A 16,709-nucleotide genomic window follows, 5' to 3' on the forward strand; every position below is an offset into this window, starting at 1 on the left:
GCGCGGTGGCTGACGCCTGTAATCTTAACACTTTGGGAGGCCAAGGCGGGCGGATCACCTGAGGTCGGGAATTGGAGACCAGCCTGACCAACATGGAGAAACCCCGTCTCTACTAAAAATACAAAATTAGCCGGTCATGCTGGCGCATGCCTGTGATCCCAGCTACTCGGGAGGCTGAGGTGGGAGAATCGTTTGAAACCAGGAGGCAGAGGTTGCGGTGAGCTGAGATCGCACGGTTGCACTCCAGTCTGGGCAACAAGAGCGAAACTCCATCTCAAAAAACGAACAGGAATGAGATTTGTTTCTTGCATTTGGAGTAAGGTGTTTTAGCAAAAGGATAAAGCACTGCCAAAGTGGGTAGTACTTCCTCACATCTGGCCGGGCGCGGTGGCTCATGCCTGTGATCCCAGCACTTTGAGAGGCCGAGGCTGGTGAATCGCATGAGGTCAGGAGTTCGAGATCAGCCTGGCCAACATGGTGAAACCCCGTCTCTACTAAAAATACAAAATTTAGCCAGGCATGATGGCATATGCCTGTAGTCCCACTGCACTCCAACCTGGGCCAGAGTGAAACCCTGTCTCAAAAAATGGTAAAAAAAAAAAAAAAAAAAAAAAACCACTGCACTCCAGCCTGGGCGACAGAGCAAGACTCCGTCTCAAAAAAAAAAAAAAAAAAAAAAAAGCCAGGTACAGTGGCTCATGCCTGTAATCCCAGCACTTTGCGAGGCCGAGGCAGGCAGATCACCAGAGGCCAGGAGTTTGAGACCAGCCTGTCCAAAGTGGTGAAACCCTGTCTCTACTAAAAATACAAAAAATTAGCCGGGAGTGATGGCAGATGCCTGTAATCCCAGCTACTCAGGACGCTGAGGCAGGAGAATCGCTTAAACCCAGGAGGCGGAGGCTGCAGTGAGCCAAGATCGCACCATTGCACTCCAGCCTGGGCAACAAGAACCAAACTCTGTCTCAAAAAAAAAAAAAAAAAAAAAGTATTTCCTCGCATCTCACCTAGTCAAAACCCAGGGCCCACACACCCTATCCCATGCATGTGAGACGCTCACACTGTCAACATAAGCAGTACCTTAGTATCACCTCATTACCAATAGCAGCACAACAACAAGTCAAGTTAGAGGTGAAGCTCAGCTCACCAATCAGGTTATTCTGATTTGGATCAGTTAGAAGGAAAGGCAGGAGAGGCTCAATATCTTGAAAACAACGCTCGTTTGCATACATAGATAAATACTTAATGGCCCAGCATGAGTTCCATCAATACAGAGGCAGTGTGTATTCACTCCCCACTGTGTTCCGTGAATAGATCTTCTCTTGGTGCCCTAAATTACATTTCCTGTAATTGTGTTAACAAAAAGGACAGATGTGTAGAACAATCTATCAGAGGCAGTCATATTTAAAGTCTCTGTTGCCAGAAAAAGGGGTCCCTACCCAGACCCCAAGGGAGGGTTCCTGGATCTTGCGCAGGAAGGAATTCAAGGCAAGTCACAGAGTGCAGTAAGAAGAGATCGTTGGCCGGGCGCAGTGGCTCACACCTGTCATCCCAGCACTTTGGGAGGCCGAGGCAGGTGGATCACGAGGTCAGGAGTTCAAGACCAGCCTGGCCGAGATGGTGAAACTCTGATTCTACTAAAAATACAAAAATTAGCTGGGCGTGGTGGCGGGCACCTGTAATACCAGCTGCTCGGGAGGCTGAGGCAGGAGAATCACTTGAACCCAGGAGGCGGAGGTTGCAGTGAGCCAAGATTGCACCACTGCACTCTAGCCTGGGTGACAGAGCAAGACTGCATCTCAAAAAAAAAAAAAAGAGAGAGAGAGATCATCTATTGAAAGCTACTCATTTTGCAAGTAAGCCTTATGGTATAAAAAAATAAAACTAATTTTTTTTTAATAAATAAGTAAAGCTACTCAATTAGGCGGGGTGTGGTGGCTCACATCTGTAATCCCAGGACTTTGGGAGGATGAGATAGCGGGTATCCCTTAAGCCCAAGAGTTCAAGACCAGCCTGGGCTACACAGCAAAACCCCATCTCTACAAAAAATACAAAAAATTAGCTGGGCATGGTTGTAACTGCCTAATGGGCTCACCTTACCCACGGCCTAGACAGAGCCAATTTATCAAGACAAGGGAATTGCAATATAGACAGTGTAATTCAGGCACAGCCGGCTGTGTGGGAGACCAAAGTTTTATTATTACTCAAATCAGTCTCCCTGAGCATTCTGGGATCACAGTTTTTAATTCAGGATAATTTGGTGGGGGTGGGAGAGAAGGCCATTGAGTCAAGAGTGCTGACTGTTGGGTCAGAGATGAAATCATGCAGAACTGAAGCTGTCCTTTTGTGCTGGAGTCAATTCCCAGATCAGGAGCCACAAGATCAAATGGGCCAGTTTATCTATCTGGGTGGTGCCAGATGATCCATCAAGTGCAGGGTCTGCAAAATATCTCAAGCACTGATCTTAGGAGCAGTTTAAGGAGGGTCAGAATCTTCCAGCTGCATGACTCCTAAACCATAAATTCTAATCTTGTGGCTAATTTGTTAGTCCTACAAAGGCAGTCTAGTCTCCAGGCAAGAAGGAGCTTTGCTTTGGGAAAGGGCTGTTACCATCATTGTTTTAAACTATAAACCAAGTTCCTTCCAAAGTTAGTTCAGTCTATGCCCAGGAATGAATAAGAACAGCTTGGAGATTCAAAGCAAGATGGAGTTGGTTAGGTCAGATCTCTTTCACTGTCTCAGTTATAATTTTGCCATGGCAGCTTCAATCTCTCGCTTCCGGTTTTTTGTTTGTTTGTTTGTTTGAGATGGAGCCTCACTTTGTCACCCAGGCTGGAGTGCAGTGGCGCAATCTCGGCTCACTGCAATCTCCACCTCCCGGGTTCACACCATTCTCCTTCCTCAGCCTCTCGAGTAGCTGGGACGACAGGTGCCTGCCACCACGCCCGGCTAATTTTTTGTATTTTTAGTAGAGATGGGGTTTCACCATGTTAGCCAGGATGGTCTCGATCTCCTGGCCTCACTTTGGTTTTTATAACACCTTAATCTTAAGGTGTTGACTAATGAATATGGAAAAAGGGTGAAGACTGCTCTAATTTCTTCCTGCTGATCATGGGTGTAATGGGGGTAGGTGTTGACCCCAAGGTGAGAGGAGTGGAACTCCTTTGCAATTGTCTGAGTGTACTCATGCAGTAGCTGGGATTACAGGTTCATGCCACCATGCCCAGCTAATTTTTGTATTTTTAGTAGACAGAGGGTTTCACTATGTTGGCCAGGCTGGTCCCGAACTCCTGACCTTAAGTGATTTGCCTGCCTCGGCCTCTCAAAGTGCTGGGATTACAGGCGTGAGCCACGTGCCTGGCCCTCCACTGTACGGATAAACCACATTTTATCCATTTACACATGGATGGCATGTCAACTGTTTCTAGTTTTTGGCTATTATAAATAACGATGCTCTGAACACTCAAGTGCATGACTTTGTGAAAGTACATTTCTAGGAGTTAGAGTTGCTGAGTCACATGGTCGGTTTATGTGTAGTATTTTGAGAAGCTGCCAAATTGTTTTTCCAAAGTGGATGCACCATTTTACATTCTTGTTAGCCATATGTGAGGGTTCCAGTTTCTCCAAATCTTTATCAATACTTGTTATTATCTGTCTTTTTTATTACAGTAATTGTTTTTTTGTTGTTGTTGTTTTTGAGACAGAGTTTTGCTCTGTCACCCAGGCTGGAGTGCAGTGGCACAATCGGAACTCACTGCAACTTCTGCCCCCTGGGTTCAAGCGATTCTCCTGCTTCAGCCTTCCGAGAAGCTGGGATTACAGGTGCCTACCACCACACCTGGCTAATTTTTTTTGTATTTTAGTAGAGATGGGCTTTCACCATGTTGGCCAGGCTGGTCTCGAACTCCTGACCTAAAGTGATCCGCTCGCCTTCGCCTCCCAAAGTGCTGAGCGTGAGCCACCGTGCCCAGCCCAGTAATTGCCTCAGAGGCATTTGAAACCAGAGCGACTCTATCTTGAATAGGGGGTGGGTAAAATGAGGCCAAGACCTACTGGGCTGCATTCCCAGGAGGTCAGGCATTCTTAGTCACAGGATGAGACAGGAGGTCGGCAGGACTGGTATCACAAGATATAGGTCATAAAGACCCTGCTGATAAAACAGGATGCAGTAAAGAAGCCAGCCAAACCCACCAAAACCAAAATGGCAACTAAAGTGACCTCTGGGCCAGGCATGGTGGTTCATACCTGTAATCCCAGCACTTTGGGAGGCCGAGGCGGGTGGATCACCTGAGGTCAGGAGTTTGAGACCAGCCTGGTCAACATGGTGAAACCCTGTCTCTACGAAAAATGCAAAATTGGCCAGGTGTGGTGGTGCATGCCTGTAATCCCAGCTACTCGGGAGCCTGAGGTAGGAGAATTGCTTGAACCTGGGAGGCAGAAGTTGCAGTGAGCTAAGATCACGCCACTACGCTCCAGCCTAGGTGACAGAGGGAGACTCCATCTCAAAAAAAAAAAAAAAATTGCCCGCTGGCCATTCTCACTGCTCATTATATGCTAATTATAATATATTAGCATGTTAAAAGACACTTTCACCAGCGCCATGACAGTTTACAAATGCCACGGCAACATCCAGAAGTCTAAAAAGGGGAGGAATCCCCACTTCCAGGAATTGCTTACTCTTTTCCTGAAAACCATAAATAATCCACCCCTTGTTTAGCACGCGATCAGGAAGTAACCATAAAAATGCTGCTCTGAGCCAGGCACGGTGGCTCACACCTGTAATCCCAGCACTTTGCGAGGCTGAGGACGGCGGATCACCTGAGGTCAGGAGTTCGAGACCAGCCTGACTAACATGGTGAAACCCCGTCTCTTCTAAAAATACAAAAACAATTAGCTAGGCATTGTGGTGGGCGCCTGTAATCCCAGCTACTCGGGAGGCTGAGGCAGGAGAATCGCTTGAACCTGGGAGGCGGAAGTTGCAGTGAGCTGAGATCATGCCATTGCACATCAGCCTGGGCGAAAGAGTGAGACTCGGTCTCAAAAAAAAAAAAAAAAAAATGCTGCTCTGCCTATGCAGTAGCTATTATTTCTTTTTCTTCCTTTTTCTTTTCTTTTCTTTTCTTTTTTTTTGAGACAGAGTCTTGCTCTGTGCCCCTGGCTAGGAGTGCAGGCCATGATCTTGTCTCACTGCAACCTCTGCCTCCTGGGCTCAAAGCTGGAGCTACAGGTGCATGCTACCAAGCTTGGCTCATTTTTTAAGTTTTTTGTAGAGACGGGGTTTTGCCACGTTGGCCAGGCTGGTCACGAACTCCGGGCCTCAAGTGATCCACTCTCCTCGGCCGCCTGAAGTGCTGGGATTACAGACGTGAGGCACCACACCCGGCTGGAGTAGCCATTCTTTTATTTCTTTTTTTTTTTTTTTTTTTTTGAGACAGAGTCTCCCTCTGTTGCCCAGGCTGAAGTGCAGTGTGCCATCTCGGCTCACTGCAACCTCTGCCTCTCAGGTTCAAGCGATTCTCCTGCCTCAGCCTCCCAAGTAGCTGGGATCACAGGCACACGTTGCTGCGCCCAGCTGATTTTTATATTTTTGGTAGAGATAGGGTTTCACCATGTTGCCCAGGCTGGTCTTGAACTCCTGACCTCAGGTGATCTGCCCGCCTTGGCCTCCCAAAGTGCTAGGAATACAGGTGTGAGCCACTGCACCCGGTCTGAGTATGGTACTAATAGAGGGATAAATACAGGAAATTCTAAGTATACCCTCTACACTGAAACATAGAAACACATCTTAAGGTTATTTTACTGCAGTCAGTCAGTTCTGCAGCAGCAAGAAAAGTGTATAGACAGCTATGCACTGCCCTCAACCTCACTGTTCTGTAGCCAGAAAACAAATAATAATGTACCATTAAAGGGCTTTTTCAAACAGGTTATTATGTGTGTCATTTTCTTTCTTGAAAAAAAGATTAATAGCAGCAACAATCCACTGCGAGTTGGCTATTACCCACAGACAAATGGCCCCACGGACACAAAGAGACCACAGCACAAAGGAGAAGGCTGTTTAATTGGAAAGGATTTCATAGGTGACCATTACAAAGGCAGTGCTTCCCTCTGTGCCAGTTTAAGTGATTTATTACTGGACACGCAAGCCAGCTTTTGGACTTTTTACCTCCCTTAAGGATCCCACTTCAGTAGTAGCTCCAAGAAAACCCTTTTAGCCAGATACTTACTAAAAAGAGAAAATAGCAAAACCGAAGGCTAAGCCGGGCACAGTGGCTCACATTTGTAATCCCATCACTTTGGGAGGCTGAGGCAGGTGGATCACTTGACACCAGGAGTTCGAGACCAGCCTGGCCAACATGGTGAAACCCGTCTCTACTAAAAATACAAAAATTAGCCGGGAGTGGTGGCTGGTGCCTGTAATCCCAGCTACTTCGAAGGCTGAGGCAGGAGAATCACTTGAACCCAGGAGGCGGAGGTTGTAGTGAGCCGAGGTCGCACCACAGTACAAGCCTGGGCAACGGAGGGAGACTCAGTCTCAAAAAAAAAAAAAAAAAAAAAAAAAGAAAAGAAAAAAAGAAAAGAGAAAAGAAAAGGCTATAGGAGTGGCTGGAACAGCAAGAAGAAATGCAGGAAAAATCATGGGGAAAGGGGGTATGAGATGATGCATCTGATCAGATAATAAAACATGCTGGAGTTTTTTCCCCCAATAGAAGATTTAGGTGACTTTTAAGCTTTAAGCTTTGGGCAAGGTTGGGGGTGGGAACAAGGTGGGGGAAGAGAAATGCTTTGCAATAATGTTTAGGACACAGAGGTGTGGTTCTGCGATATAATTAGGAACCATGAGCTCAGCGTGGTGGCTCACACCTGTAATCGCAGCACCTTGGGAGGCCAAGGTGGGTGGATCACTTGAGGTCAGGAAACCCTGTCTCTACTAAAAATACAAAAAATTAGCCAGGTGTTATGGTTGAACCGGGAGGCAGGGGTTACAGTGAGCCAAGATCATGACACTGCACTCCAGCCTGGGTGACAGAGTGAAACTTTGTCTCAAGAGTTCCCTAAGTTTTAAATGTTCTCCAAGGTTCCTTCTGTGCCTATATCTTATGATTCTGAATCTATTGCATTTCCATATTTTCTTTCTTTCTTTCTTTCTTTTTTTTTTTTTTTGAGATAGAGTTTCACTCTTGTTGCCCAGGCTGGAGTGCACCGGCGCAATCCTGGCTCACTGCAACCTCCACCTCCTGGGTTCAAGCAATTCTCCTGCCTCAGCCTCCCGAGTAGCTGGGATTACAGGCATGCGCCACCATGCCTGGCTAATTTTGTATTTTTCATAGAGATGGGGTTTTGCCATGTTGGTGAGGCTGGTCTCGAACTCCTGACCTCAGGTGATCCTCCTGCCTCAGCCTCCCAAAGTGTTGGGATTACAGGTGTGAGCCACTGTGCCCGGCCTCATTTCCATATTTTCCAAATCATAATAGAGCAACGGCTCATTGGTTGCTAACCACTTCCTGAGAGTCACCTTGAGGCTCAGACCTTTACTAGGTGTGATATGATAAGAAATATATTTGGTCTTTGTCCTCAGCGGCACAGAACTCCTACAAGCCTTGGAATTTCCTGAAAGACAGGAGTGTCTTTGGTTGTTCTGAGCCCCTTTGATCACATATGTACTGAGGTGACAAAGGGTGGGGTCCCTATATAGCCTCACAAATGGACTGGTCACCAGAAAGACCAAGTGATTAGAAGGTTGGGCGTTTCATCCCACCCACTGATCTCCTGAAAGGGCAGGGAGGAGGCTGCCATTAAGCTGCATAAAATCTCTCGAATCTGGAGATGTGATGAGCTTCGAGGTTGGTGAACACATGGGGTGCTGGGAGGGTGGCGTCCCTGGACGGGGCTTAGAGGCTCTGCACCCCCACCCCAAGCTCACCTTACACATCTCTTCCATTTGGCTCTTCTTGAGTTGTATCCTCTACAATAAACTGGCAATTTTAAGTAAATTGTTCTCCTGGGCCAGGCATGGTGGCTCCGATGTGTAATCCCAGCACTTTGGGAGGCTGAGGTGGGAGGATTGCTTAAGCCTGGGAGTTCAAGACCAGCTTGAGCAACATAGTGAGACCCCGTCCCTGTCTCTACATAAATTTATTTAAAACATTAACCAGGTGTGGTGGTGCGCACTTGTGGTTCCAACTACTGGGGAGGCTGAGGTGGGAGGATTACGTGAGCCCAGGAGTTTGAGGCTGCAGTGAACTATGATAGCACCACTGCACTCCAGCCTGGGCAACGGAGTGAGACCTTGTTTCAAAAAAAAAATCGTTTTCCTGAGTTCTGCAAGCCATTCTAGCAAATTATCAAATATGAGCTGGGGATTGTAGGAACTCCCCTCCCTTTACAGCTGGTCAGTAAGAAGTATGGACGGCCTGGATTTAGGACTGGTATCTGAGGTAGTGGGGGTAGTGTCAGAGGCATTTGAACTGGGGCAACTCCAACTTAAATAGGGGCTGGGTAAAATGGGGCTGAGACCTGCTGCCCCGCATTCCCAGGATGTCAGGCATTCTTAGTCACAGGATGACAGGAGGTCCTCAGGACTGGTATCACAAGATACAGGTCATAAAGACTCTGATAATAAATACAACAGGATGCTGTGAAAGAAAAAAGGCCAGCCCAAACCCGCCAAAACCAACACGGTGACTAAAGGGACCTTTAGTTATCCTCAACCTCATTATATGCTAATTATAACATATTAGCATACTAAAAAACACTCCCACCAGCGCCATGACAGTTTACAAATGCCATGGCAATGCCCAGAAGTTACCCTATATCCCTATATTGCTTAAAAAGGGAGGAACCCTCAATTCTGGGAGTTGCTTGCTCCTTTTCTGGAAAACTCTTAAATAATCCATCCCTTGCTTAGCAACTGATCAAAAAATAACCTTAAAATAAACCCAACAGTCCTCAGGGCTGCTCTGTCTATGGAGTAGCCATTCTTTTGTTTCTTTACTTTTTTTTCTTTTTTCTTTTTTTTTTTTTTAATTGAGGCAGTGTCTCGTTCTGTCGCCCATACAGTGGTGCAATCTCAGCTCACTGCAACCTCCACCTCCTGGGTTCCAGCAATTCTCCTGCCTCAGCCTCCCAAGCAGTTGGGACTACAGGCGCCTGCCACCACGGTCGGCTAATTTTTTGTATTTTTAGTAGAGATGGGTTTCCACCATGTTGGTCAGGCTGGTCTCGAACTCCTGACCTCGTGATCTGCCTGCCTCGGCCTCCCAAAGTGCTGCAATTACAGGCATGAGCCACCATGCTCAACCGAGCCTCAGCTTTCCAAGTAGCTGGGGCTACAGGCTCGTGCTACCATATCCAGCTAATTTTTTTTTTTTTTTTTTTTTGTATTTTTAGTAGAGATGGGGTTTCACCATGTTGGCCAGGCTGGTCTCAAACTCTTGACCTCAGATTCACTTGGGCCTCCCAAAGTGCTGGGATTACAGGCATGAGCCACCGTGCCCAGCCTCGGAATTCCTTCTTGTGTGAAATCCAAGAACCCTCTCTTGGAGTCTGCATCAGGATCCCTTTCTGGTAATGGTAGTCTTGTGGGACTGAGCCCTTACTTAACCTGTGGGGGTCTGTGCTAACTCCTGGTAGCGTCAGGATTGAACTGAATTGTTGAACACCCAGCTGGTGCTGCAGAGGTGGTTGGTGTGGAAGAAAAACCCCCAGAGATTTGGGGTTGGAAGTCATCAGACTAGTCAATGTGGAGGATATTAGACTGTAGACTGGATGATGTAGACTATACATGACAGTCCTTCCCCATAAGAGGCAATGTAGTTGTGAGAACAAGAAAAACACATGGGGGGAAAAGGAAGCAATGCAAGACGAAGCATGATTCAGCCTGTGGGAACTTCACTAAAGTCAGGAAAAGGCTGCTGTGGTCCAAAAAGGCTTCACAGGGAGGTGGGACTTATGCCAGGTCCTGAAGATAAATAGGATTTGGATAGAAGGAAGGAGAAAGAGAGGTCATTCCACAAAGAAATACAATATGAGCAAAGGCAGAGATGTTGAAGTAAAATGTATTCATGAAACGAGAATAAAATAAATGTGTCTACAGAAAACGGTATGTTTGGGAGACTGGCATGGTATTGGAGTCTTGAAGTTTTGGTTTTGCGTGGAGCAGGTATGGTTTTGCAGGATGAGGTGTTAGGAATTGTTCAGTGTCAGGCAAAGAAGTATGGGCCTGATCGGCTGGGTGCGGTGGCTCACACCTGTAATCCCAGCACTTTGGGAGTACAAGACAGGTGGATCACGAGGTCAGGAGATCGAGACCATCCTGGCCAACATGGTGAAACCCTGTCTCTACTAAAAAAATACAAAAAAAAAAAAAAAAATTAGCCAGGTGTGGTGGCAGGCGCCTGTAGTCCCAGCTACTCAGGAGGCTGAGGCAGGAGAATGGCGTGAACCTGGGAGGCGGAGCTTGCAGTGAGCTGATCTGGTAGGAAATTAGAAAGCATCACCATTTTCTGAATGGAGAAATATAATCAAAATTACAACATCCCTCATCTTCCACCAACTGTCAACATCATGAAAGATGTGTAGTCATCCCAGTCATCCCTCAGATACCAAAACCCACAGATGCTCAAGTCCTTGATATAAAATAGCATAGTATTTGCATATAACCTACACACATCTTCCTGCATACTTTATTTTTTTTTTGGGGAGACGGAGTCTCGTTCTGTCACCCAGGCTGGAGTGCAGTGGTGCAATCTCAGCTCACTGCAACCTCCATCTCCCAGGTTCAAGCAATTCTCCTGCCTCAGCCTCCCAAGTAGTTGGGATTACAGGCTCGCTCGCGCCATCACGCCTGCCTAATTTTTTTTTTTTTTTTTTTTTTTTTTTTTGGTAGAGACGGGTTTTCGCCATGTTGGCCAGGCTGGTCTCAAACTCCTGACCTAGGGTGATCCGCCCGCCTCAGCCTCCCGAAGTCCTGGGATTACAGCCATGAGCCTGTAATTACTACAACCTTAGATTACTTACAATACCTAATACAACGTAAATGCTATGTAAATAGTTGTTATACACTATTGTTTAGGGACTCATAAGAAAAAAAGTCTGCACATGTTCAGTACAGATACAATTTTTTCCCCATATTTTCGATCCATGGTTGTTTGAATCCACGATACAAAATGGTTATGGAGGACTGACTGTGGTTAAGAGTACATTTTTGGCTGGGCGCGGTGGCTCATGCCTGTAATCCCATCACTTTTGGAGGCCGAGGCAGGTGGATCACGAGGTCAGGAGTTCAAGACCAGCCTGGCCAGGATGGTGAAACACCCTCTCTACTAAAAATACAAAAAAAATTAGCTGGGCATGGTGACAGGCACCTGTAATCCCAGCTACTTGAGAGGCTGAGGCAGGAGAATCGCTTGAACCCAGGAGGTGGAGGTTGCAGTGAGCCAAGATCACATCACTGCACTCCAGCCTGAGCGACAGAGTGAGACTCCGTCTCAAAAAAAAAAAAAAAAGACCAGGCACGGGGGCTTATGCCTGTAATCCCAGCACTTTGGGAGGCCAAGGTGGGCGGATCACGAGGTCAGGAGATCGAGACCATCCTGGCTAACATAGTGAAACCCCGTCTCTACTAAAAATACAAAAAATTAGCTGGGCACAGTGGCCGGCGCCTGTAGTCCCAGCTACTCGGGAGGCTGAGGCAGGAGAATGGCGTGAACCCGGGAGGCGGAGCTTGCAGTGAGCCGAGACTGCGTCACTGGACTCCATTCTGGGCAACAGGGCGAGACTCCTTCTCAAAAAGAAAATGAGTACATTTTCTTCAGATGATTTTTTTTTTTTTTTTTTTTTGAGACAGAGTCTTGCTCTGTCACCAAGGCTGAAGTGCAATGGCGTGATCTCGGCTCACTGCAACCTCTGCTTACCAGGTTCAGGTGATTCTCCTGCCTCAGCCTCCTAAATAGCTGGGATTACAGGAGCATGCCACCATGCCTGGCTAATTTTTTTTTTCTTTGAGACGGAGTCTTGCTCTTTCACCCAGGCTGGAGTGCAGTGGTGTGATCTAGGCTCACTGCAACCTCCACCTCCTGGGTTCAAGCGATTCTTCTGCCTCAGTCTTCTGAGTGCCTGGGATTACAGGCGAGCATGCCACCACGCCCGGCTAATTTTTTTAGTAGAGATGGGGTTTCACCATGTTGGCCAGGCTGGTCTCGAACTCCTGACCTCAGGTAATCCGCCCACCTCAGCCTCCCAAAGTGCTCGGATTACAGGTATGAGCCACCGCACCCAGCCCAGATGAGATTTTTAAAAATCCATCTCTCCTTGTATTAGCTTGCTACTGCTGCTGTAGCAAATTATCACATTGAGTGGCTTAAAGGCAACACAATTTTATTATCTTACACTTCTGGAGGTCAGAAGTGCAAGACGGGTCTCCTGGGGCTAAAAGTAAGGTGTCAGCAAGGCTGCTGCATTGCTCCTGGAGGCGCTAGAGGAGAAGCTGTTCCTTTGCCTCTTCCACCTCCTAGTGGCCACCTAGATTCTATGGCTTGTGGCCCCTTCCTCTGTCTTGAAAGCCAGCAACAGCAGACTGAATCTTTGTCCCAATGCATCACTTTGACTCTGACCCTGACCCTCCTGCCTCCATCTTCTGTTGTGGGAAGTCAGGGACCCCAAATGGAGGGACCGGCCGAAGCCATGGCAGAAGAACGTGGATTGTGAAGATTTCACGGACATTTATTAGATCCCCAAATTAATACTATTATAATTTCTTATGCCTGTCTTTACTGCAATGTCTGAACATAAATTGTGAAGATTTCATGGACACTTATCACTTCCCCAATCAATACCCTTGTGATTTCCTATGCCTGTCTTTAATCTCTTAATCCTGTCATCTCGTAAGCTGAGGAGGATGTATGTTGCCTCAGGACCCTGTAATGATTGCATTAACTGCACAAATTGTGGAGCATGTGTGTTTGAACAATATGAAATCTGGGCACCTTGAAAAAAGAACAGGATAACAGCAATGTTCAGGGAACAAGAGAGATAACCTTAAACTCTCACCACCAGTGAGCCGGGCAGAACAGAGCCATATTTCTCTCTTTTCAAAAGCAAATGGGAGAAATAGCGCTGAATTATTTTTCTTAGCAAGGAACATCCCTGAGAAAGAGAATGCGCCCCTGAAGGTAGGCCTCTAAAATGGCCCCCTTGGGTGTGGCCATCTTCTATGGTTGAAACTATAGGGATGAAATAAACCCCAGTCTCCCATAGCGCTCCCAGGCTTATTAGGATGAGGAAATTCCCGCCTAATAAATTTTTGGTCAGACCGGTTGTCTGCTCTCAAACCCTGTCTCCTGATAAGATGTTATCAATGACAATGTGTGCCGAAACTACATTAGCAATTTTAATTTTGCCCCGTCCTGTGGTCCTGTGATCTCGCCCTGCCTCCATTTGCCTTGTGATATTCTATTACCTTGTGAAGCACGTGATCTCTTTGACCCACACCCTATTCGTACACTCCCTTCCCTTTGAAAATCACTAATAAAAACTTGATGGTTTTGCGGCTTGTGGGGCATCATGGAACCTGCCGACATGTGATGTCTCCCCCAGATACCCAGCTTTAAAATTTCTCTCTTTTGTACTCTGTCCCTTTATTTCTCAACCCAGCGGACGCTTAAGGAAAATAGAAAAGAACCTACATGACTATTGGGGGCAGGTTCCCCGATAATCTTCCATTTGTAAGGACCTGACATTATATTGGGCCCATTCAGCTAATTCCAGAGAATCTCCCCATCTCAAGGTGAGCTGATTAGCAGCCTTAATTGCACCTGCAACCTCAATTCCCCCTTACCATGGAACTAACATATTCACAGGTTCCAGCAATCAGGACATGGACAAATTTAGGCGGGTGCTTATCTGTACTTACCAGCTCTGCCATCTTGGATATGTTACTTGATCTCTCTGTGCCTTGGTTTTCTCATCTATAAAATGGGTATAATGGTTTCTAGTTGATAATTACTTGTAACATGCTTTAAAGAGAGCCTGGGGAAAAAAAAAGAAAGAAAAGAAAAATAAAAGAATGCCTAGACCGGGTGCAGTGGCTCATGCCTGTAATCCTAACACTTTGGGAGGCTGAGATGGGTGGATCACTTGAAGTCAGGAGCTCGAGACCAGCCTGGACGACATGGTGAAACCCCCTCTCTACTAAAAATACAAAAATTAGCTGGGCAAGGTGATGCAAGCCTGTAATCCCAGCTACTCAAGAGGCTGAGGAAGGAGAATCGCTTGAACCCTAGAGGCGGAGGTTGCAGTGAGCCAAGATAGTGCCACTGCACTCCAGCCTGGGCAATATAGTGAGACTCCATCTCAAAAAAAAAAAAAAAGGGTGCCTGGTATATAGGTAAGCACTCAATATATATTAGTGACGTCTCTAGCAGAGAAAGTTCGCTTTGGAAGGTCAGGCCATGGAGGGCACCACGGCACTGTATGACATGTGCTGGGCTCATCTAGCATATTAACGACTCAGTGTTGAATAGATGTGAATGCCCTGCACTGGGCTATTCTTCTTCACTGGTTTCAATGGTTTCTGATCCAGAAAGGGATAAAATGAAAGAGCTGATCTCTCAGGGGAAAAAAAGAAAAAAGAAAAAAAAACAAGCAAACAAACAAAACCAGCTGTATAGCAAACCCAAAGCACTTCATTCTGCAAAATAATGAGACAGGCCAAAATGGTTCCTAAGTCAAAGGGTTTGCCAGAGCCAAGGCAATGTTCTTTAGTGGAGAGCAAGCTCTGGCTGCCAAAAAAATCATTTCCTGCAGAATAGGATACAACTTGGGGGGCAGCCACCTGTGGGAGGACAGCCAGCCCAGACACCCCGTGTGGCTCCCCCACAGCACATGGATTCAGCAGGCTACCTCACCAGCGCGCCAACCACAAACAAAGAAGTAGAGAAGAAAACATCTGTTTTTTCCTCAACATGTTCTCACAGTGTCTACAATATGAGTCATCAAACTGCTTTCGGTTCAGTGACAATTATCCCAAAAGATCCCTTTCTAAGATATAAAACTGAGAGAACTAAACCAATTAAAAAAAAACGTTAAACAGGCTTAGAATGTAAACAAAAAAGACTGAAGAATTGGAAAGATCTGACAACATTTTCAGGAAGAAAAAGAAAGAGGACCTGTGAATTGAAACGAAGTCAAAAATAAATGCTCAAAGGAGCCTCCTCTGGACTAGACTTCTCTAAAGCTGCAATCTGCTTGTTCTCTAAATTATCACACAGAAATAGGGCAGAACTACTCTTAGTAAGAACATCAAAACTTCCAGATTTAATAGAAGCTCAGAAAACCAGTAAATCATAGCCCAATGCTGCAGGGAGGTGTCCAGGGCACACTCACGCTATTTGCACACAAAGTTAAAAAGAAGGTCAAGTTTGACCTTCTACCGTCACACAAATATACATCCTAGTATTAAGATTTAGTATATTGTTGATCAAGGACCAAAAAACACACAAAACACACAAAATGTCAAGTTAGAATATTTCTTTTTTTTTTTTTTTTTGAGATGGAGTTTGGCTCTGTCGCCCAGGCTGGGGTGCAGTGGTGCGATCTTGGCTCACTGCAACCTCCACCTCCTGGGTTCAAGGAATTCTACTGCCTCAGCCTCCCGAGGAGCTGGGACTACAGGCGTGTGCCACCACGCCTGGCTAATTTTTGTATTTTTAGTAGAGATGGGGTTTCACCATTTTGGCCAGGATGGTTTCGATCTCTTGACCTCGTGATCCCAAAGTGCTAGGATTACAGGCGTGAGCCATCGCGCCCGGCCGAGTTAGAGTATTTCTAGGGAATATGTTTCCGATATTTACCAAGACATATGAGTTTTAGGCTAGGCACGGTGGCTCACGCCTGTAATCCCAGCACTTTGGGAAGCTGAAGCAGGTGGATTGCTTGAGCCCAGGAGTTCAAGACCAGCCTGGCCAACACGGCAAAACCTGTGGTGGGTATGGTGGCACGCACCTGTAATTCCAGCTACTCGGGAGGCTGAGGCACAAGAATCGCTTGAACCCAGGAGGCAGAGGTTGCAGTAAGTTGTGATCACGCCATTGCCCTCCATGCCCTCCAGCCTGGGCAACAGAGTGAGACTCTGTCTCAAAAAAAAAAAAAAAAAAAAAGAAAGAAAGAAATATGAGGCTGAGCATGGTGGCTCATGCCTGAGGTCAGGAATTTGAGACCAGACTGGCCAACATGGTGAAACCTTGTCTCTACTAAAAAATACAAAAATTAGCCAGGTGTGGTGGCTCACGCATCAAGAGGCTGAGCCAGGAGGATCCCTTGAACCCAGGAGGAAGAGGTTGCAGTGAGCCAAGATCACGCCACTGCACTCTAGCCTGGGCAACAGAGTGAGACTCTGTCTCAAAAAAAAAAGAAAAGAAAAAAGAAAAAGAAAAAAAATAAATGTGAGTTGTAGAGAAAAGAGTTGTCTAATTATTTTACATGCTGGAAACCCAACCAAAATAACCCAAACAAACAAGGCAAAGTAATTATGTTTTATTTTAATGAGACATTAACTTTTCAAAGTTAATTATCTCTTAACCAATAAACATAATCCATATTCACAACCATGTTGATGAACAAAACCAAACTCTGCAGGATATTTAAAGAGGTTTATTCTGAGCCAATATGAGTGACCATGGCTGGGAGAACAATCTCAAGAGGTTCTGAGAAAGTGT

The 16,709-nt window shown here is 46.3% G+C and overlaps 1 protein-coding gene across 8 annotated transcripts in view; it reads right to left on the reverse strand.

Moving 5' to 3' along the window:
- Positions 1-16,709, reverse strand: part of MFSD11 (major facilitator superfamily domain containing 11) — a 134,664-nt gene that overhangs the window by 65,594 nt on the left and 52,361 nt on the right. For 7 of the 8 annotated variants that reach the window (XR_008650811.2, XR_008650809.2, XR_008650808.2 and 4 more), the window contains exon 13: positions 13,907-14,022. Coding sequence is in view for 1 of the 8 variants with exons in the window: in XM_055242166.2 (XP_055098141.1) it covers positions 13,996-14,022 (27 nt within the window). In the remaining 7 variants the exon portion in view is untranslated. Of the gene's footprint in view, positions 1-13,796; positions 14,023-16,709 lie in introns of those variants that run through there. The other variant, XM_055242166.2, reaches the window with a different exon arrangement.

This window comes from Symphalangus syndactylus, chromosome 14 (assembly GCF_028878055.3).
Source record: "Symphalangus syndactylus isolate Jambi chromosome 14, NHGRI_mSymSyn1-v2.1_pri, whole genome shotgun sequence".
NCBI classification, from domain to species: domain Eukaryota; kingdom Metazoa; phylum Chordata; class Mammalia; order Primates; family Hylobatidae; genus Symphalangus; species Symphalangus syndactylus.